Below are 22,317 nucleotides of genomic sequence, written 5' to 3'. Positions count from 1 at the left end.
AATTAAAGAGAATGCAAATATTAAATTTTTATGATGACTTTATATAGCACTATATAAATACATGTACTAGTTTGTGAAATTATATATATTTCTTTTATCAATATCTATATATTAGATAACTTTATATACCAAAGGCACTCTAAATTATTTGATTGTTCCAACAATACGGAAATTACAAGTCGAAGCCACTAATAGCTTGGTTTATAATGAATCAAAAACTAGAACAGGCCGGCACAAGAACATCCCAGCAATTAAAACAAAAAGACACCCAAGTGGAAATATGCATGAAGATGCAAAGAACTAATCAGAACTTGTTGAAGAAGTCATAAATGTGCTTGCTAATCTCATCACCCTTTTCTTGATTAATGAAGTGCCCAACTCCTTCCATTATCACTACTTCCTCCAACAATGGCACATCTCTTTTGAACCCACCTTTGTGTATGTATTCTTTCACCCCTGGCATATGATAAACCAGGTCCAGGTCGCCTATAATGAACTTGGTCGGAATTTGTAATCGACTCCCCGCCCACGGTGCAAGAAGTTCCTGGCTCCTGCAATGACGAAAAGGATATTTACTATATATATATATATATAGAGGATGTATTTGAAACTATTTTGCTTCAGGTTGACATTAAAATCACAGTAGTTAGTTTCGTTTGATAGTGTGATGCTGTGAAAGGAAAATTAAAAGTTGATAGTATTTAATAAAGGGTAGTGCTAGAGAGAGAGAAGCACGAGAGAAAGATCAGAGAATTTTGCTCTCTCTCTCTCTCTCTCTACCCACTCACTCTCTCTCTATACTTTTTTTCATTATTTCTCTCGTCTTTCTCTCGTGCTTCTCTACACCAAACATTTTTCTTTAATAAATATGCATGTTGTAATATACAATTTTACTTAATAGCTGATAATTTCATATCACAATTGAAAGTTCACAAAATTAAAAAGCTATGTATCAAATGTAGAGATGAAGCTGGAAATGTTTTGGCAGCTGCAATTAAGCTCTCTAAGTTTAATGGTGATGTAGCTTTTGTGGAGGCCGAAGCAATGGAGTGGGGAATTCAGATAGCAGCTCAAGCAGGAGCAAGGAGTTTGATGGTTGAATCAGATTCTCAAGAGGTGGTCAATCTTGTAAACAACATGCAGGGCAGCAGATGTGAGATTTTTTGGGTAATATCTGAAATTCAGAACTTAATCAAGGGATTTGATCATGTTAATATTCAGTATGCCCATAGATCTTGTAATACCATTGCCCATTCTTTAACTAAATTAGCTTTGGAAAAGTGTGAAACTATTGTGTGGATAGGTTCATACCCATCATAACGATTGTATCTCTTTTCTTTTTTGTGTTAATGCAATATTAGCCTTCCTTTTAAAAAAAAAAAACGTAGAGAGTGAGGAATAAGGGAGCATTACAGATTAATATTTCTATAATAGTTGATTCCTCCGGTAAAGCCTTTCTTGTCAAATTTGGCGGTGAAATACTTAACATCTTCCTCAGACAACCAACTGGGTAATGCCATTGGAGCATCTGGTGGATGCCCAAATCCTTTGCCTTTAGGCAAAATAATCGGACCCGGAGTCCGAAATGTCAAGAATTCCTTAATAACCGTCTCAGTACCAATCTGCGCAAACTCTGCTTCAATCTCTCCAGGCTCCTGCATACAATAATATAATATAATATCATATATATAGCGCGCACGCACACGTATACAAATATTTTAATCTTTGATCCTGAATTTATTAAACTTTGAGAAAGTTACTTAAATATACAGCCTAATAGTATAATATCTATAAAAGTTATTAAATTATATAATTTAATAATATAATAGCATAATACTATCCACTCATACGTTTTAATAATTTTTTTAAATTTTAATAAATTCAATATCTTGAGCGAGACCAATGTTCATATATGAAAAGATCCCAAATATCCAAATTTAGACTCCTAAATTTATTAAAGCTTGAAAAAATTATTAAATCATATGATTTATTAATTTTAATAGACGGCCATATCGTTTGAGAAATGGCCATCCGGGTTACCTGAAATCTGCACATGTAGTAATCGTCACCATAATAAGCCCTCAGAGCCTCAATCGGGTTGTTGTTGCTTTCGGAAGTGTTAGAACCAAAAGGATTAAAAACGACACTCAAGTTGACTAAAGCTTTGACTCTGTCAGGTCTAAACAAACATAAGAACCATGCCATGAACGCACCCCAATCATGTCCCACAACAAACACCTTCTCATCATTGGGAGCCACGGTGTCGATGAGTCCGACGAGGTCTCCAATCACGTGGAAACATGTGTAGCTGGTCACGTCAGGCGGCGCATCCGTGTCACCGAACCCACGTAAGTCCGGAGCCACGGCTCTGTAGCCAAGGCAAGCCAAGGCGGTGATCTGGTGGCGCCAAGAGTACCAGAGCTCAGGAAAGCCGTGAAGGAAGAGAATCACAGGACCTTGACCTTTCTCTGCAATGTGCATGTTAATGCCGTTCACCTTAACAATTCTGTGTTGTATGCCCTCCATGTTAACTCAGTCCCTCAAAAGTAAAAACACTGCCTATGAATGAATTGAAGGTTCTGATTTCTAGTTATTATGTTGCTAAATAGAGTTAAAGGATAGAAGAGAGAGGAAAAATTAGGAACGAAAAGGAAGACTTTCCAAGCGGATTATCTAAGAATATAATTTTATTGGATGAGGACTAGGAGGATCCTTTTGCATCACCCCACATATAGATACGTGCACCAAAATTATCTTCCCTTGTCTTTATTTAATGATTGTACATTACTTTTTAGGGCGTGAGCTGTAACATCATCATTTAATTGAATTGAAACTCATTTAATCACGTGTCGGAAAATACAACTATATATTTAAGAGACAAAACTACGTTACAGACTCTGTATGTAACAGCTCAATGAAAATTAGTCTTTGTATCAGCGAAGTTCCAACAACTTTTCTTCTCTCCTGCAACGCGTGGATGCTCCTCGTTTGCTGCGTTACATACAGAATCTGTAACGTAGCAAGGTCCTTATATTTCAGTCAAATTTTGATAAGCATTGCAATGTGGCCCATCTCGGGCAGCTGTACTGAGATAGACAAGTATGATTTGGATTAGACACCACCGGCTTCTTTGATAAAAGAAAAAATAAAAATTACAAGATACAAGTTTGCTTGTTTATTGGTTGTTGAATTTGGGCACCATTTCAGAATATTTTCTTGTATGCTGTGCTGCTCTCTCTTTTTAATTCCCACATGACATGGCTCGGCAGATCCAGATTAATGTATGTGATAATAAATTATGTCACAGAAACATCTCTAAGTTAAAAGTCTTATAAGCAGTCTAAAGCTAATATTACATTGTTATTATTTGACTACATACAATAATATAATATCATATCGAAGACTAATTAATTATAACAGACTTCAGCCCTATCGTTTTAGAAATGGAAGATTAATAGAACTGTTGAATCTGGTTCTTAATTTTACACAATGAACAACCAGATCCTTCTAAGATTCTCAGCCAAGATTAATCAAGATGCTTATCTAGTGATGATCAGAGTCAGAGAACCAATTAACCTAACTAGACTTGTAACAACAATGAAGTAATTATAAACACGCGTAAAATCTCGTTTTATCCTTATATTTTAAGATTAGTACCTATTTAGTCCCTGTATTTTTAAAAATACCTCAAAACATCCATACTCTTAAATTATTGACATCCTTGTTGTTATTTTTTGTTTCTTTTGACTTACTTTTACAATATTACTCTCTTACAATAATGTTTCTTTTTATAAAATTAATAAAAAGAAAAAAAATTAAATTATCAATTTAACCCCAAAAATAAAATAAAAACAAAAAGAATATATATTAATTTTTGTGAAAGCTTACATGTGTCCAAAAAAAATTTTATTGTAAAAATAATTAAATTACCTTTTTTTTTGACATTAGTAATAAAAAATTAATATATTAATTCCTCAGCAGTGTGTTACAACAAAGTAACATATATTAATTTTGTTTCTATTTTATTTTTTGAGATTAAATTGATAATTAATTTTTTTCTTTTTACTAATGTCCAAAAAAAAATTGTAAAAATTAAGCAAAAAACAACAAAAAGTAAGAGGAAATGTGCTAATAATTTAATGTCGGGGATGTTTTGAGGTATTTTTAAAAATATAGGAACTGAACGGGTACTAACCTCAAAATATAAAGACTAAATGAGATTTTACCCTTATAAGCACAGTAAATAAACTCAGCAAGAAAACAATCACAATGAACATAGCACAAGCTTTAACGTGGTTCAGCCATTAAAAGCTTACATCCACGAGTGAATTCCTCAAGCAGCTTTATTGAATGATTCAAGAAGTATTGTTACAGAGATTCTAAGAACAAGAACAAGTAAAACACTTTCTCTAAGAGTTCCCTCAATCTCTTCACGCTCGATACCTTTAATCCAGAAAACAGCTTCTTATATACCAGTCTTGTAACAGCTTTAACCACCCAGATCATACAGTTCCTTGACACGTGTGAGTCTGTTATTAACGAGCTTTAGCTAATGATCACGTGAATGCCTCGTGATCTCACTTAAGCTGAGTATATCCAAAACGATCTCACATGTTGCCGTTTCAAATTAAGTACTGGCTGTGCTTCTCACGTGAGCTACTTAAAACTCTGAACAAGCTGGAAACGTTGTCGTTTACTGCTTAAGGTGTTTGAATTCACCTTACAGTCAACACAATACTCCACCTTGAATCAAACACCGTGCAACTGATACATTCACCAACTGATTCATATAAGGTTTTGTATATACCAACTAAGTCCAAACATTTCTTGAACTTAATTGTAGGAACTACCTTTGTGAGCATATCAGAAGGATTGTCATCAGTGTGTATTTTAACTATCCTGATAACTCCCCTAGAGACTTCATTTCTTATAAAGTGAAATTTGATATCAATATGTTTTGTCTTCTCATGGTGAGCTGGGTTCTTACACAAATGCAGTGCACTGAAGCTGTCAAAGAAAATTGGTACAGACTCTTGTTTTAAGTCGAGCTCAGTGATTAAGCCCTTAAGCCAAATGGCTTCCTTTGCAGCTTCAGTGGCAGCTGTGAATTCTGCTGCAGTTGAAGAAAGTGCTACAACTTGGTGTAAATTAGCCTTCCAATTTATGAGACAACCATTAAGCATAAAAAAGTATCCTGTAAGTGATCTTCTTATGTCCAGATCTCCTGCATAGTCAGAATCTACATAGCCCCACAACCTTTTTTCTGTTCCAGAGTTCTTTCCATATACCAGACCAAGCTTCAAAGTGCCCTTTAGATACCTTAGTATCCATTTCACCCCTTTTTAGTGTTCTTTGCCTGGAGATGCCATGTATCTACTAACAACACTCACAGCATGTGAGATGTTAGGCCTAGTCAGCACCATGGCATACATAAGGCATCCTACTGCCTTTGCATATGGAATATTGGCCATCTCAAGTCTTTCTTCTTCAGACTTTAGACAATATAGATTGCAAAGCTTGAAGTGTGCTGCTAAAGGGCCTTGTACTGGTTTAGAATCCTCCATATCAAAAGTTTCTAGTATTTTCTTTAAGTATTTTTCTTGAGACAGAAATACCAGCCCTTCACTTCTGTTCCTTCGTATATCAACTCCCAATATCCTTTTAGCACTTCCTAAATCCTTTATGTCAAATGTGGTACCAAGTAATGTCTTCAAAGCATCTATTTCAGACCTTTCTTCACAAGCAATCAATATATCATCTACATATAACAGTAGGTAGATATGTTTGTTATGACTTGGCTGTTTAAAGTAAACACATCAATCATAATTGCACCTCTGAAATCCATGAGTGGTCATAAACTCATCAAATTTGAGGTACCATTGTCTGGGAGATTGCTTCAGGCCATAGAGGGATTTCTTTAGCAGACATACATAATCTCTTCTGTCAGGAGCCTCATACCCTTCTGGTTGACTCATGAAAATTTCTTCCTGAAGATTTCCATGCAGAAAAGTAATTTTAACATCAAGTTGTTCCAGCTCCAGATTCTGTGTTGTTGTTATAGCCATCAGCACTCTTATAGAAGCATGGCTTACTACAGGGGAGAAAACTTCCTTAAAGTCAACACCCTCCATCTGAGTGTACCTCTTTGCAACTAACCTAGCCTTAAACCTCCTTGGTTCAGCTGCAGTCATTCCCTCTTTGATTCTGTATATCCACTTGCAACCAACAATCCTCCTATTCTTAGGTCTTTTAACCAGTTCCCAGGTACAATTCTTGTAAAGTGAGGTCATTTCTTCATCCATAAATTTCTTTCATTCATTGGCATACTGACAGTTAATGGCCTCTTTGAAATTCTGTGGTTCTTCAACATTTATCTCATGAGTAGAATGTAGTGCAAAAGCAATCAGATCAGCATAGCCATACCTCATAGGTGCTTTGCTTTGTCTCTTCTGTCTATCTCTTATCAACTGATAATCCATTACTTGTGATTGAGTTGATCCAGCTTCTTGAAGTGTCTCCTGTCTCCCAGTATCATCAGCACTTCCAGCTGATTCTGTATCATTATTTAGATTCAGATTGCCAGGTGACTTCACCTCAAAATGTTCATCAGGAATTTGATCAGCTTTAACACTGTTTTTTTGAATACTCTCCACTGCTGCTTCCTCATTGAACTTGACATCTCTGCTAACTATGCACCTGGGTGGAAAGAGATCAGTACACCAAAGCTTATAACCCTTGGTACCCTCTGGATACCCAATGAACACACATTTCAGTGCTCTATGTGCTAGTTTACCTTGGCTTATGTGAGCATAAGCCAGAGAACCAAACACCTTAAGGTCTTCATAGCTGGCTTGTTTACCATACCAAAGCTCAAAAGGTGTCTTGAATTCAATGGCAGTGGAGGGGCTCAAATTTACCAGGTAGCAAGCTGTGTTAAGAATTTCAGCCCACAAATTCTTAGGTATCTTGGCTTGAAATATCATGCACCTCACCTTATTCATGAGAGTCCTATTCATCCTCTCAGCTAAGCCATTCTGCTGAGGTGTCATTCTTACAGTTTTATGCCTTGCAATACCTTCTTTTGCACAAAATTCATCAAACACCTGGTTGCAAAACTCCAATCCATTATCAGTCTTTAACTTCTTCACTGTTTTCTCAGTCTATTTTTCAACCAAGACCTTCGAGTTCTTGAATTTTCCAAACACCTGTTCTTTACTCTTAAGCACATAAATCCAGACTCTTCTTGAAAAATCATCAATTATAGACAGAAAATACCTAGCTCCTCCATGTGATACCACTTGTGCAGGTCTCCACAAGTCAGAATGTATATAATCCAGAATGCTTCTGGTAGTGTGAACTAATGACTTGAAACTGGTTCTTGTAGATTTTCCTAGGACATAATCTTCACAAAACACCATCTCACCAATTTTATCACTACCTAACAGGCCCTGTTTTGACAACTTTTTAAGGCCTCTCAGACTCATAGTCCAAGTCTTAAGTGTCATAGCCTAGTTTTGTCAACATTAGAGCTAGATGACACTGACACCAGCCCTGTCACAATTGCCCCTTCTAACACATAGAGACCATTCTTCCTTATTCCTTTCAACAGAACCAATGACCCCTTTACTACACTCATTATTCCCTGGTGGACTTTAACAACACAACCTATCTGATCCAACATCCCCAGTGAGATTAAATTTCTTTTTAAATCAGGTACATGTCTTACTTGTTTAAGCTCAAGAATTGAGTTATCATGCAATTTCAGTTTAATAACCCTAATCCCTACAACTCTACAGATTGCATTATTCCCCATCATCACCCTACCACTATTATATTCTTGATACTTAGAGAAATGATGTTTAAAATGACACATATGAAAAGAGCACCCTGAATTAAGTACCCACTTACCTTCTTGATCAACATCAGAGGCAATTAGGACTCCAGCTGATTCATACCCTTTTTCTTCTAAAACTGTTGCATCACCATTTTGACTTCTTGACTCTTTGTTCTGTTTGTTCTTCCTTTCTGGACAATCTCTCTTAAAGTAACATTCCTTATGACACTGGAAGCACTTAAGAGTCTTGTTCTTGTCTTTGGGCTTTTCTTGCTTCTTTTTCTTTTATGTTTTCTTGTAATACTGACCCTTTGCGGTTAAGCCTTCCCCAGTTTCTTGATCAAGATTTTCTCTCTTTTCTTGCAGCTCTCTTGTATTTAAAGCTGACTTAACCTCATCCAATGAGAAAGTTTGTCTCCCATACATGAGTGCTTCAACAAAATTCTTATAAGATTCTGGTAGAGAGCTGACCAGTAGCAAAGCTTTTCCCTCATCATCTAAAGCTTCATCAATTGTTGCAAGTGTATCACACACTTGATTGAATTCATCAATGTGCTTCTCCAGTGATGAGCTTTCTGTCATTTTTAGAGTGAACATCTTTTTCTTGATGTACAACCTGTTAGCCAAGGACTTCTTCATGTACAGGCTTTCCAATTTCTCCATCAAACCAGTAACAAATGTCTCATTGGCAACTTCTCTGATTACAGAATTAGTAAGACTAAGGATTATAATACCTCTTGCCTTCTTGTCAATTTCAGTCATCTATTATGGGGTCTTTGAAGACAATACCCCCTTTCTTTAAATCTTGGTTGAAGCTTCAAGTGCATCACCAAAACCTTGAGTGACCAAGAGAGCCTCGATTTTAACCTTCCACATGTTGAAGTCGTTTCTGCCATTAAACTTCTCCAAATCGACCTCCTGAGCAGCCATACTTGAATCTTGGTTAAGAACCAAGCTCTGATACCAATTGTTGAATCTGGTTCTTAACTCTACACAATGAAGAACCATATCCTCCCAAGATTCTTAGCCAAGATTAATCAAGATGCTTATCTAGTGATAATCAGAGTTAGAGAACCAATTAACCTAACTAGACTTGTAACAACAATGAAGTAATTATAAACACAGTAAACAAACTCAACAAGACAACAATCACAATGAACATAGCACAAGCTTTAACGTGGTTCAGCCATTAAAGGCTTACATCCACGAGTGAATTCCTCAGGCAGCTTTATTGAATGATTCAAGAAGTATTGTTACAGAGATTCTAAGAACAAGAACAAGTAAAACACTTTCTCTAAGAGTTCCCTCAATCTCTTCACGCTCGATACCTTTAATCCAGAAAACAGCTTCTTATATACCAGTCTTGTAACAGCTTTAACCACCCAGATCATACAGTTCCTTGACACGTGTGAGTCTGTTATTAACGAGCTTCAGCTAATGATCACGTGAATGCCTCGTGATCTCACTTAAGCTGAGTATATCCAAAACAATGTCACATGTTGCCGTTTCAGATTAAGTACTGGATGTGCTTCTCACGTGAGCTACTTAAAACTCTGAACAAGCTGGAAACGTTGTCGTTTACTGCTTAAGGTGTTTGAATTCACCTTACAGCCAACAAGAACCAACTAATGGCATTATTGACCAGATAGAAATTGCTCCCTCACCGTCTGTTGACGCAACTAACACTGAAAGAAACATATTCACATATTTTCTTTGAGAAGTCATACATAAGATTTTCTTGAGTGATTTTTTTTTTCCAAAAAAATTTTTACCCTTGAATTCGGTCTTCCGGCAAACTGAAAGTTCAGGCCAGAGCTTTTGATGTTACTTATACTCCTGAAAAGAGTCGAATTTATAAAATTCTTGTACTCTGCGCAAATATTGTTTTGAATGGGGGCCATCCATTCACAAAGGAAGTGACGGCCAGTATTATTCACTCACTCGATATGATTCAATATCTCGTGTATTACCTCCTGGATTACTATTCTCCTTTATGATTCAGGTGGCACGTCTCGCTTTTTTAGTCACATTTTCCATGGAAGTTAATGATGGATGACTTGTAACCAGTCTATCAGCGGAGCTTATTAATTCAACCGAACTGAAGCTAAAGACAAGTTTTCAGTGGGAACCTCTTCAAACATATGTCACTATCTCAAAACATTTCACAGTTAAAGCCAGCGGAGTTAGGTTTCGAGGCACAGTAAATGACTGCAACAGTATTATGCAACAACTCTTTTATCAAGTAAGTTTTTGTGCTTTGAAGTTAATTAGGAAGATATTAGATATCAATGATCTTGAATCAGCCATCTGTTCTTTGTATATAGAGTGGTGAAGGAGATGACGTTTTAAAAGTGAAATTAAATGATATGGGACATTATGGTTGCCGTCCAGATTGTACTGAGAAAATCTCATTACCTTTATTCGCTGAGGCTACCGTAAACTTGATCAGAAGAAGGCCAATGAGTTCAGTGTTAGCTCATAGTAAGTGATTGTTGTCATTTGAATTACTATCCATTTCACAGATTTGTTGCTCACTAACCTTTTCCTGCGAATACAGCTCTAGGAGCAGGCGTCGTCATTGAATTCTTTATGGTGTTTTTTCTCGGAGTGCTGCTTCTGTTCTTTACATGCAAATGTGCATTTCTTCTTGTGAATGAGAGAAGAAGCCGTGGGAACTCTGAGCGATCAACAGCACAAATTTACCAAAAGCAAACTGTAAGTGCCCCTTAAAACTTCTGTTTCCGTGTTGCATTGCAGTTTTAAATTGTTATCATATCAAATTACTGATATGCAGCCGCAGGAAAAAAACAAATTCACCAGATGATGATACAACTTACTTCACTGGCTGTTGTTCAACTTCCTTCATGCTTGCTGGTCAAGCTTCCAACTTTCGTCAGTGGTAGTACTATTTGAGCCCATGATAAATAAGTGAACGAGGCAAGTCATTCATATCAGTACAAGATCTTATAGTTAGGAAAGGAAATGCACATTTTTGCCTAACGTTTCGCCTTGGTTTTAAAGAAAATTTAAATGCAATGCAGATAATTTTATCTCAGATTTTGCTTCATTTACTAAATTTTCAGTTTTGGTCGAGGCTGTGAATGTGAAAAATTCGTTAAGAAGATAAGTCACTCAACCCAAGCTTCTGGTGATTGTCATCAATTTTTTAACGAAATGTCGATTTCCTTGGACATGTCGATCCTACTTTGGGTGAAATTTGGAGGATTTGAATAATAACATTTAGATCATTAAGATTATATATTATCTCAAATAAAATTATTGTTGCCTGTTAATCTGATTTAAAAAAACTAAGTCTATTATATTTTTTGTTATTATTAAATATTATAATAAATTAACATTACAAAATGAGGTTGATCGAGCGTCTTAAATCTTATTAATCGAAAAAGATCCATTTACTCTTGAAATAGATAATCAAAGTACACCCCGGCAAATGATTTTTATCTGTATATGCAACACCTATTAATATTTTTATTGAGAAGTTATAAAAGCGGTAGCGACCCGACGACACATCGGTGTAGGTTTAAAACGACATTTCGTATGAAAACATTTTACATATTTGTTAACGGGGACGTTTGACTCCGCTAGCCCTCGAACTGATGATATTGCTGGGTGGCTAGCACAGAACGAATTTTGGGTCAATCAGAATCAGAATCGCTTAAGCGATGGCGACTGCATCATCAGCCGTACAAAAGCTCATTCAAGCAGGCACCAAGATCGTGGCCGTTGGCCGTAACTATGCGGCTCACGCCAAAGAGCTCGGCAACGCCGTGCCCAAGGTTGCTATTGTTATTATTATTATTATTGGATTTGAAATTATTGTTATTATTTAAAAAAATTCGATCACTAATTGAAACGGCAAATAATGATCAGGAGCCGGTTTTGTTTCTCAAACCGACGTCGTCTTATTTAGGAAACGGAGGGACCATCGAGGTACCTCATCCCCTGGATTCGCTTCATCATGAAGTGGAGCTTGCAGTCGTGATCGGACAGAAAGCTCGAGATGTGCCTGAAACCACTGCCATGGACTATGTTGGAGGTTTTATTTTTGTTAAAATATTATTATTGTTATTTTCTTTGAAAGATTAAAATAAAAAAAATATTTTGATTTCTCCTTTTCTTTTAACTTATTTACACAAATTTATTTTGAAATAATGGTTGTGGGAGGAGTATTCTGATTTCCATCCCCTGAGAATTTTCATTCCCAAATTGGGGTGAGTATTCTGATTTCTGCTCTCATATTGTGAAATAAACTTGTTAATAATTCCAATTCTCTAATGCAAGAAGTAAATGCACAATTTGTGAACAAGAGTAGAAAACAACCTTTTTGTTATTTCTCGTATTCTTCCATTGTAAATTGAACTTGGGCTCAACTTTTTTGTTTTATTTCCATAATAATTATCATAGTCCTCACGTTTCTTCTTTTCATTTAAAACTTTAATACAATTTAAAACTTTAATACAAATTAAATAAGACCAAAAGATGGGCTTACATATATTTTACTTTATAGTAAAGTTTCATTATAGTAGTACTCTATATAAGAATAATCTCTATATAGTTATAAAAAAATTTAGTCCTAATTTGATTAAATTATAAATAAGATTGAAGTAAACATTATAATAAGTGATTAATTTTTTCTAGATACTATCTTACAAAACTTAGCTCTACATAGTAATTACAGACATATTTTAAAAAAACCCTGTATTTGATGGTTGTGGAATTAATTTCTTTATTGACTGATGGGGAAAATAATTAGATTTAATTTGATTATTTTTGTTAATTTTTAAGGTGAAATTATAATTTTCATTTTTAGGGGTAAAATGATCATTTTTTTAAAGTTTCCATTAGTTTTCTTAACGGATTCTAAACGGAAGTGAAAAAGTGAAACAAAATGTAACTTTAGGTGAATTCCAGCCAAAAAATAAAGAAATTGTGTATTTTTAAAAAAGATGTAAAAAATGAGTGGAGGGGGGATATTTTTTCTATCCCAAATATACAAATTTAGACTCTAAATTTGTTAAAGCTTAAAAAAATTATTAAGCCATATAATTTAACAGTATAATTAAATCATATGACTTCATAATTTTAAGTACTACACACGGAAGATTAATTAATTTTAATAGACGGCCATATCGTTTGAGAAATGGACATCCGAGTTACCTGAAATCTGCACATGTAGTAATTGTCACCATAATAAGCCCTCAGAGCCTCAATCACGTTGTTGATAGAACCAAAAGGATTAAAAACGACACTCAAGTTGACTAAAGCTTTGACTCTGTCAGGTCTAAACAAACATAAGAACCATGCCATGAACGCACCCCAATCATGTCCCACAACAAACACCTTCTCATCATTGGGAGCCACGGTGTCGATGAGTCCGACGAGGTCTCCAATCACGTGGAAACATGTGTAGCTGGTCACGTCAGGCGGCGCATCCGTGTCACCGAACCCACGTAAGTCCGGAGCCACGGCTCTGTAGCCAAGGGAAGCCAAGGCGGTGATCTGGTGGCGCCAAGAGTACCAGAGCTCAGGAAAGCCGTGAAGGAAGAGAATCACAGGACCTTGACCTTTCTCTGCAATGTGCATGTTAATGCCGTTCACCTTAACAATTCTGTGTTGTATGCCCTCCATGTTAACTCAGTCCCTCAAAAGTAAAAACACTGCCTATGAATGAATTGAATGTTCAGATTTCTAGTTATTATGTTGCTAAATAGAGTTAAAGGATAGAAGAGAGAGGACAAATTAGGAACGAAAAGGAAGACTTTCCAAGCGGATTATCCAAGAATGCATTGTTGGTAAAGATAATTTTATAGGATGAGTTCGAGGAGAATCGTTTTGCATCACATATAGATATGTGCACTAAAATTATCTTCGCTCGTCTTTATTTTTATGATTGTACGTTACTTTTTAGGGCGTGAGCTGTAACATCATCATTTAATTGAATTAAAACTCATTTAATTAAGTGTCGGAAAATACAGCTATATATTTCAGAGATTTTTTTTTTTTTTGACGAGTATTTCAGAGAAATTTTGAAAAGCATTGCAGTGTGGCCCATCTTGGGCAGCTGTTCCGAGATAGACAAGTATGATTTGGATTCGACACCACCGGCTTCTTAGATAAAACAAGTTCTCAAATGAATGGTAGGGGAGATACTGTTGATTGAATTCAGTATGTTTTCTAGGATCTCACACTTTTAAAGTACACCACGAATGAGTTAATTGTTAATACAGTAAGTATTTGAAGGTAGATTAGACACCACCGGCTTCTTAGATAAAAGAACAAAAAAATAAAAATAAAAATTACAAGATACAAGTTTGCTTGTTTATTGGTTGTTGAATTTGGGCACCATTTCAGAATATTTTCTTGTATGCTGTGCTGCTCTCTCTTTTTAATTCCCACATGACATGGCTCGGCAGATCCAGATTAATGTATGTGATAATAAATTATGTCACAGAAACACCTCTAAGTTAAAAGTCTTATAAGCAGTCTAAAGCTAATATTACATTGTTATTATTTGACTACATACAATAATATAATATCATATCGAAGACTAATTAATTATAACAGACTTCAGCCCTATCGTTTTAGAAATGGAAGATTAATAGAAACAAATTCACATATTTTCTTTGAGAAGTCATACATAAGATTTTCTTGAGTGATGCCTTCTTCTTTTTTTAAAAAAAATTTCCCCTTGAATCCAATCTTCCGGCAAACTGAAAGTTCAGGCGAGAGCTTTTGATGTTACTTATACTCCTGAAAAGAGTGGAATTTATAAAATTCTTGAACTCTGCGCAAATATTGTTTTGAATGGGGGCTATCCATTCACAAAGGAAGTGACAGCCAGTATTATCACTCACTCGATATGATTCAATATCTCGGGTATTACCTCCCGAATTACTACTCTTATGGACTTTTCAAGCTTTACATTATTCATACCTTACTAGTGACTTATTTTTTTCATTTTTTAATTCAAAAACAAAAACTTTTATGGTGAGGACGCAATTCTAGTCTCTGCCAGGAACAAGAATGGGAAAAATGATTTGGCGGTTTTGGTTTTTGTGGATCCAGTTAATGATTCTCCATTTATTCAAGTCCCTGGATATATTGTTCTGATGAGTGATGCAGATGAGTCACAGATACTTGATAGAGAAACAAACAAGTTCGATTTCTCCATTGGGGAACCAGGTGCTTTTAACTATCCGGGTATGTTTAACAGCATTTTTCTATTTAATTCATTGCAGATTCTGCTTACTCTCCTTTATGATTCAGGTGGCACGTCTCGCTTTTTTAGTCACATTTTCCATGGAAGTTAATGATGGATTACTTGTAACCAGTATACCGGCAGAGCTTATTAATTCGACCGAACTGAAGCTAAAGACAAGTTTTCAGTGGGAACCTCTTCAAACATACGTTACTATCTCAAAACATTTCACAATTAAAGCCAGCGTGGTTAGGTTTTATCAAGTAAGTTTTTTCGCTTTGAAGTTTATAGTGTAACTTTGGAGGAAAACACAATCACAGAGCACACCACAAAGAAAATATCAATGATCTTGAATCAGCCATCTGTTCTTTGCATTTAGAGTGGTGAAGGACATGATGTTTTAAAAGTGAAATTAAACGATATGGGACATTATGGTTGCCGTCCAGATTGTACTGAGAAAATCTCATTACCTTTATTCGCTGAGGCTACCGTAAACTAGAAGGCCAATGAGTTCAGAGTTAGTTCATAGTAAGTGATAGTTGTCATTTTAATTACTATCCATTTCACAGATTTGTACTCACTAACCTTTTCCTATAAATGCAGCTCTAGGATCAGGCATTGTCATCGAATTCTTTATTACGTTTTTTGTGGGAGTGCTGCTTCTGTTCTTTACATGAAAATGTGCACTTCTTCTTGTGAATGAGAGAAGAAGCCGTGGGAACTCTGAGCCATCAACAGCACAAAGTTACCGAATGCAAGCTGTTAGTGCCCCTTAAAACTTCTGTTTCCATATTGCATTGCAGTTTTAAATTGTTATCATATCAAATTACTCGTGTGCAGCAGCAGGCTAAAACAGATTCACCAGATGATGATACAACTTACTTCACTGGCTGTTGTTCAACTTCCTTCATGCTTGCTGGTCAAGCTTATTTGAGCCAATAATAAATAAGTAAACGAGGCAAATCATTTGTAATGTGTTATGCTGTTGAACATGAGGATCGAGTATTATTCAATTGTATTCTGAAATAACACCTACTTATAATCAGAAGATTGGACACTACTTGTGTGCTTCATTATGAAACAATAAGTGTATGAGCACATTAAGTTATCTTTTTTGATCCAATTTATAATGCTGCATTTTCTTGTCATTTATTTTTTGTCCAATATTTCCGTCTGCATGTCCTCGGTGGACAGTGGCTAAAGGGCAGGACACCTTCACAGCAATTAGCTCTGTTGTAAGAAACTGAATGAAGTACTTTGATGTTTCTGTCTCTGCTGAAATTATGTTGTGCGGTAATCAATTTTCAGGCCCGATATTGAAAGCCTAATTTTGAATCAGTTTATTGTTTGGCCATTGACAGCACCAAATGTGGCTTTGGGATAGGCTATGGGAAGGAAATAATTGTGCTTGAGAACGGCAATTGTACCTTGTTTGTAGAAGTTGAAAAAGAGAATTGGTGTTTTTCTTTCAAAGCAGACAAGAGTTTATCATTTATCCTCCACTTGGTGCACCCTTACTTGTATCAAGTAGTGGAAAAGGAGAGAGGAAGAGAATTTTATTTTCTATTGCTAATTTTGTTCTGTATTTACTAATTACACTCCTTTTTGACTCAGTGTAAAATAAATTTGCAGCTACCAAAGTCAGCGGTGCCTGACCCCTACAACTTTGAACTCTGGTTAAAGGTTCATAATCATTACTCTTTACTCTCATGTTTCTTTATGGCTTTTGTCAAAGCTTCGAATTTGTTTCTACCTGGGTGGATTAACTTTAAATGTGTTTCACTGCAGGTTGATAGAGAGATTCGACAGCAAGGCTCCACTAAGGATATGATTTTTAAGATACCATATCTAATTAGCCACATAAGTTCAATTATGACACTTTTTGAAGGAGATGTCATATTAACGGGTATTGCAGTTCATTTCCCTTCAAATAAAAACACTAACACGCTTTGTAAGTTAATTTTTCTAGGTGCTCCAAGAAATTACTATGTCTTGGCATAAACTGGCATATCAGTTGATAGTGGAATCTGTTACCAAATTTCATTTTTGCTTTGGTGAAGAATACGCGCAATTTTAGTTGGTATAAATACTGATAACTGATATGTTAGAGCTTATTATGCTTAGGAAGGTGTATTGTCACTGTGTATAAGTTACGTTATTAGTGTCATTATTGTTATTTACTGTGTTCACTTCATAAGATATCCTTCTCTCCAATTTTCATAATCATATTCAAATCCTTCAAATCAGCTCCCAGTTATGTATGCAAGTCTTTATCAATAACTGAAGTTTGACTTATTGTACCATCGATTCGGTTTGTGCAGGCAGCCCACAAGGTGTTGGCCCTGTAAAAGCTGGTCAAAAGACAACAGCTGGTATAGCGGGCCTCCTGGTTGTACGCTTTGATAATAAAAAACGCCGAAGGCCAGGAAGTGCTTGAGCTCATGATATCTACTCAAACAAAATGTACACAAAATTTTCGGGGAGAGGGATTTCAATCCTTTGTCAGACGAAGCGTCATTCTGTTTTAAGATGGCCGTGTGAATGCAAACAGTCAAGCACGCATTCTTGAGATGAATCTTTTACTGGAGTGAAGGATTTTCCGAGAGTAATCTTTATTAAACATTATTTAAAAAAAAAATTTGAATTACGTTTCAGATAAAACTTTTGCACTGGATAGGGCTCATCTCTTCAGCAAGGCCACCAATCCACCATTACTCGAGGGGTGAAAATTTGTTACTTTCATAAAGAATGAATACTATTTTGACACTTGTGTGGTTGTGCCTGTCGGCGTGACTTGACTAACTTAGATCGCTGCCGTGTCAAAGTCTTAATCTCCTATAAAATAGCCTAAAGAGGGATAGTGAAAAGTCCTGCTGGCACTTGGCAGGATTGATCCCATTCAAAAACTTTTAGATTTTGATTGAGGATTGGGTTAGGTTGGGTTTAGCACGTAAAATTAGATTAAATTAATTATTAGGGTTGTATTAAATTGAGTTGGATTAGATTAAGTTGAATTATATTATATAGTCTTATATTTGGTATAATACCGGATTAGATTATATTACATTATATTTAGATAATATTAAAGAGTATTTAAGTTGACATTTAAATATAAATATCAATGATTCATGAAATTTTGTAATCACAATTAAAATAAATTTAAACAGTAATTAATAAGAAAATTAAATATATTGTAAATAAGTTATTGCGTAGTTATAATATAATAACCAAATAAAAATGCATAAAACAATCTAAATATTTAATTAATTTTTATCAAATATTTAAAAATATTATATAAAATCAATTAATTAATGGTATTATTCATTTCATGATTATTTTTAATAATATATTAGTGATTATTAAATTTAGTACAATCAAATAATGCAATAAATTATTAAATGGTTAATTTTATTGATAAATTATTAAATGTACAAGTAATGAAAATTTAATCTCAAGAGTTAGTAGAAGTAAAAGTGTCAATTTAATTAATTCATAGATAATAAATAAAAATAAAATTTCAGTAAATCAAAAATAAAAATAAATAAATAAATTAATATTAGGTGTAAATGAAAAAAAGATATAAATAAAAGTCTCATGAGTGGACAATTTTTTTCTTTAGATCTTATCCTATCTAAACCCAAGTGTAAATTAGTATTATTAGTCCTATGATTTTAGGATTAAATTCAAATCTAGTTCCCCTTAATCTAATCCAACTAAACTTACCAAACATGGGATACATATTTAGTTCAAAAATTAATCCAATCCTATAATTAATTCTAACATCCAAACATGGCCTTAGGGTTTAATTACATTCGGCCCTCAGCAAAAAGTCTTTACTTTACTCTTGGCTGTTAAATTAATTTTTACTTAAAAAAAAAAACTTAATACTTGTACATCACACATATGATTCACCTGCTCCTTAAGAATATTCTTTCTCATGTTAATTTAGTTATTTTATAATTAATTAATCATTTGTTGTTAATTTGGTTAAATTATTACAAAATGTTGTAATGTTGTTAAAGTTAAATAATTTATTAAATTCATTAAAACCAAATGTAATATAAAAATAGAACAATATTATTATTAAAGAATTTAGAATAGAAAACCTATTGTAAGACAATATCTAAAAAGTAAATAAATAAAAATAAAATGAAATAAAATAAAATCATGGTTGAGCACGAGGTGAACCTGACTCATAGCCCTAACTCGATTTGGCCATTGCCATCCCTACAATTAAGCCTGTATTGATTTCATTATAAACGCGCGAGGTTGATTGAAAAATGGAGAAAAGAATAAAGGGTATTTGGTATTTTTATGGTCAGTCATTTTCTGTTTTGCAAAAATAATAACATGAAAAAAAAATGTTACGTAAGGCAATTTTATGACATAATTTTGTATTTGGCAGGAATAGATTGTATCCAATTTTTATTTTTATTTTTTTGGTGCTTTTACTAAACGAAAATAAGAATGGCCATGAATCGGAATGACTGAAAAGGAAATGGGCAATGAGAATCAGAATAAATTGTTTACTTAAACTGTAATCATCTGAATTAGAATGGGTTGTATTCTCATGAATGTGTTTACTATATCATGAATCATTTTAAGTTACTAAATGCCGTTAATTAATTATTGTTGTTATTATTATTATTTTTTGTAATAATTATGAATTATTATCATTTTTCTATTGTTATTAATAACTATTGTCAATAACAACAACAACAATCAATACAACAAAAATATAACAAAATAACATTATTTTGTTATTAATAACTATAACAACAAAATAGTATGACGGGCGTGCAGCAGAGGCGGCTGGACAATTGGTGATGGTGAGTGGCAGTGAAGTTTGGAGAGTAGCAGCGATGATTGACGACTATGTATGCATGAGGCTGAGGATCTGCATCGCGTGCGACAATGATGCGTGCGATGGTGATGCGCGAGTCGACAACCAGACTGCTACATTCGACGATCGAGACGCGATGTCATGGCTTTCGGTTGTCAAATCGATCTCATCGATAAGATTGCTATGTTGGATTTTTTTTTTTTTTTGAATTAAGGATAAAACTGGGTTTATGAATTTTGTAAGAGACCAAAATCATCACTCCTGAAAGAGTGCTGCTATTGAGACTCAGGAACGACAAAAGGAAGACAGAAACGGCAGCGCATACTGTCGTTTTCTATCCTCTCTCTTTAGAAAATGAGCATGCGTGAATTTTAAGTTATACCCACAATCAATTTAAAAAAATAAATTAAACATAATGTGTGAGCCAATAAAGCATTAACAAGAATTTTTTTCTCTCTCTCACCTCTCTTTTAGCTGGAATAGAAACCACAAACTCACTCACGCACGCACTCTTTACTTCCCTTTTGACAAACCACATACGACGGACGAGCCCACAGACGACGGACCACCACCATCACGTGATCGAGGGAGTAGAACTCATGTGGTGGTGCGTTGGAGCCGCGGTTCTTTCGAGCTAAAAGGTCGGCGTTCCTGTTGGTTTTCATCGACGAGGATGGTAGGGAAACGACGGTCGGCTTCTAAGCTTCAGATCAATACCTTGATCGGCCGGTGGAGTTGCCGGAATCGTGAAATCCAACCGGGTCACGTTCGTGGGTCGGGTCGGGTTTGCGGTTTTTGAGCTAAATCGACGGCGTTCTTGTTGGCTTTCGGCGGCAAGGATGGCAGGGAAACGAGGGCCGGCTTCCAAGCTTCAGATCAATACCTTGATTGGCCAGTAGAGTGGCTGGGATCGTGAAATCCAACCGGGTCACGTTCGCGGGTTGGGTTCGTGGGTCAAATTGGGTCAACCTCTCTCCCTTCTCATCTCCTCATCCACTCACAAAGCGCCACACCACGGCTCCCCTTAGTCAGGTTGTTGCTGCTGGAATTTTTTTTGCTGGAAGTGTTACTGGAATTTTTTTTGCTGAAAGTGTTACTGGTGCTGGAATTGATGCTGGAGTTGTTGCTGCTGGAATTTTTTTTTTTTTTTTTGTGTTTGTGTGTTTTTGTTTGTCTCTGTTTCTATTCCTGTCTCAACTACAAGCTTCTATAATAAGTGTTTGGCCTCGACACAAAATCAATGTTTGTAATAGAGATGATCAATAAAAGTCAGTTCAGTTTTCCAATTTTGTCAGTTTGGCCTGGGCACAAAATTTTCTATGTTTTGATTTATTTTCGAAACAGAGCAGAGCTCACAACGTGCTGCCCAGCTGAAATGAATTGAAGCAAAGCAGAGCGACATCGTTTGATGAAAAGGGAATGCTCACACGGTGCTAAGCTGAAATTAAGAGGAAAAAAGATTAAAATTAGTTTCCTATCTTCTCTATCCTCTCTTGGGAGGATTTGCTGGATAAAGTTTAGGAAAAAGATAAAAATGAAAGAAATTTGGAGCTGCCTTTTCCATTTTCTTATTCTTTATTTTATTATTTTATTATGGTTCCCAGGCATTTTTTGAAATTGGGCGTTCCGGCAAAACCACGCTAGTTTTTGTCGTCCCTTTAGTCTTCCTTTAGTTTGTTTACCATTTTCCCTCCTGAAAATAGGAGACTAATTCCTGCCTAATTCCTGCCTCCCAGGAATGGGGGTGGGCCCTATGATTCCAATTTTTATTCCGAATTCTGCTCTTATTTTATTAAATAAACTCTGTCCATAATTTTGATTTTCCAATAAGTCAAGAAAATAATTTTTATTGTTGTACCTCTATCAAGTTATAACATCTTCATAACAATAAAATTAGTTTGATATCAGTAATATGACTACAGAGAGTTTTTTTTTTTTTTTAAAACAATCTACCAAACACGTTCTTACTTATTTCACTTTCAAATGCTAATTTAAAACAAACTATCAAATATATTTTTACATTCACTAAAAACTAGTGAGAGATTGCCAATTTTCTCTTACAGAAATTAATAAATCTCACTTACAGTAGTAACCCCCCGGCAACGTAGCTTTACTAAATTACTCTTATTTAAAAATAATATTTTATTCGTATTTATTATAAATTAACTAAATGATATAAATAACAATTAAAATAAAAAATTTAAGTACTAAATCTAAAAAATATATGTTTCGGTGTGAATAAAAAATTAACAATAAGATATTTTTTTTTGCTTAAAATAAATATATATTTTATATCAAAATAACTTGTCAAGCATATGATTCATTTTATATCCCTCTTATCCTTTAAATTTATTGTGCTGGGTTTTTTCAATATTATGAAACTAGTAGGTAATAAATAGTATATTTCCACTGGAGAGAATA

The 22,317-nt window shown here is 34.9% G+C and overlaps 2 protein-coding genes and 1 long non-coding RNA gene across 5 annotated transcripts; 2 read left to right on the top strand and 1 right to left on the bottom strand.

Moving 5' to 3' along the window:
- Positions 1 to 128: 128 nt before the first annotated feature.
- On the bottom strand, positions 129 to 13,701 carry LOC18032915 (epoxide hydrolase A). 3 transcript variants are annotated; one of them, XM_024178920.1, is made up of 4 exons: positions 13,084 to 13,684; positions 2,041 to 2,126; positions 1,414 to 1,655; positions 135 to 551 (listed from the first exon to the last, which is right to left on the bottom strand). In XM_024178920.1, the coding sequence occupies exons 1-4, from the start codon at positions 13,481 to 13,483 to the stop codon at positions 305 to 307; spliced, it is 975 nt and encodes a 324-aa protein (XP_024034688.1). In that variant the 5' UTR covers positions 13,484 to 13,684; the 3' UTR covers positions 135 to 304. The 3 variants fall into 3 exon arrangements, with proteins under 3 accessions (XP_024034689.1, XP_024034688.1, XP_006419522.1); XM_024178921.1 differs by lacking the exon at positions 2,041 to 2,126 and having other exon boundaries at positions 129 to 551; positions 13,013 to 13,701; XM_006419459.2 differs by lacking the exon at positions 13,084 to 13,684 and having other exon boundaries at positions 2,041 to 2,704.
- On the top strand, positions 9,938 to 10,543 carry LOC112096104. The gene is made up of 3 exons (XR_002904251.1): positions 9,938 to 10,076; positions 10,159 to 10,315; positions 10,392 to 10,543. It is a non-coding gene; the product is annotated as an uncharacterized LOC112096104 (long non-coding RNA).
- On the top strand, positions 11,367 to 17,490 carry LOC18032934 (probable acylpyruvase FAHD1, mitochondrial). Its single transcript, XM_006419455.2, has 7 exons — positions 11,367 to 11,631; positions 11,726 to 11,902; positions 13,347 to 13,387; positions 16,225 to 16,288; positions 16,686 to 16,736; positions 16,842 to 16,959; positions 17,375 to 17,490. Exons 1-7 carry the CDS (start codon positions 11,518 to 11,520, stop codon positions 17,488 to 17,490), a joined length of 681 nt encoding a protein of 226 aa, XP_006419518.2. The 5' UTR covers positions 11,367 to 11,517.
- Positions 17,491 to 22,317: the final 4,827 nt, after the last annotated feature.

The sequence above is a fragment of the Citrus clementina genome, unplaced genomic scaffold (genome assembly GCF_000493195.1).
Source record: "Citrus clementina cultivar Clemenules unplaced genomic scaffold, Citrus_clementina_v1.0 scaffold_9, whole genome shotgun sequence".
NCBI classification, from domain to species: domain Eukaryota; kingdom Viridiplantae; phylum Streptophyta; class Magnoliopsida; order Sapindales; family Rutaceae; genus Citrus; species Citrus x clementina.
Note: the sequence above shows the minus strand (reverse complement) of the source record. Positions and strands in the feature narration are given on the sequence as shown.

Bases quoted from the DNA above. Each gene is read 5' to 3' on its own strand.
- LOC18032934 (XM_006419455.2), top strand. From the start codon at position 11,518: ATGGCGACTGCATCATCAGCCGTACAAAAGCTCATTCAAGCAGGCACC. The intron at 11,903-13,346 runs GTTAAAATATTA...AGGGAAGCCAAG, and splicing joins ATGTTGGAGGTTTTATTTTT to GCGGTGATCTGGTGGCGCCA. The intron at 16,960-17,374 runs GTATTGCAGTTC...CGGTTTGTGCAG, and splicing joins AGGAGATGTCATATTAACGG to GCAGCCCACAAGGTGTTGGC.
- LOC18032915 (XM_024178920.1), bottom strand. From the start codon at position 13,483: ATGGAGGGCATACAACACAGAATTGTTAAGGTGAACGGCATTAACATG. The intron at 2,127-13,083 runs GTTCTATCAACA...TTAATCCTTTTG, and splicing joins TGTCGTTTTTAATCCTTTTG to GTTCTAACACTTCCGAAAGC. The intron at 1,656-2,040 runs GTAACCCGGATG...TATTGTATGCAG, and splicing joins ACTACATGTGCAGATTTCAG to GAGCCTGGAGAGATTGAAGC.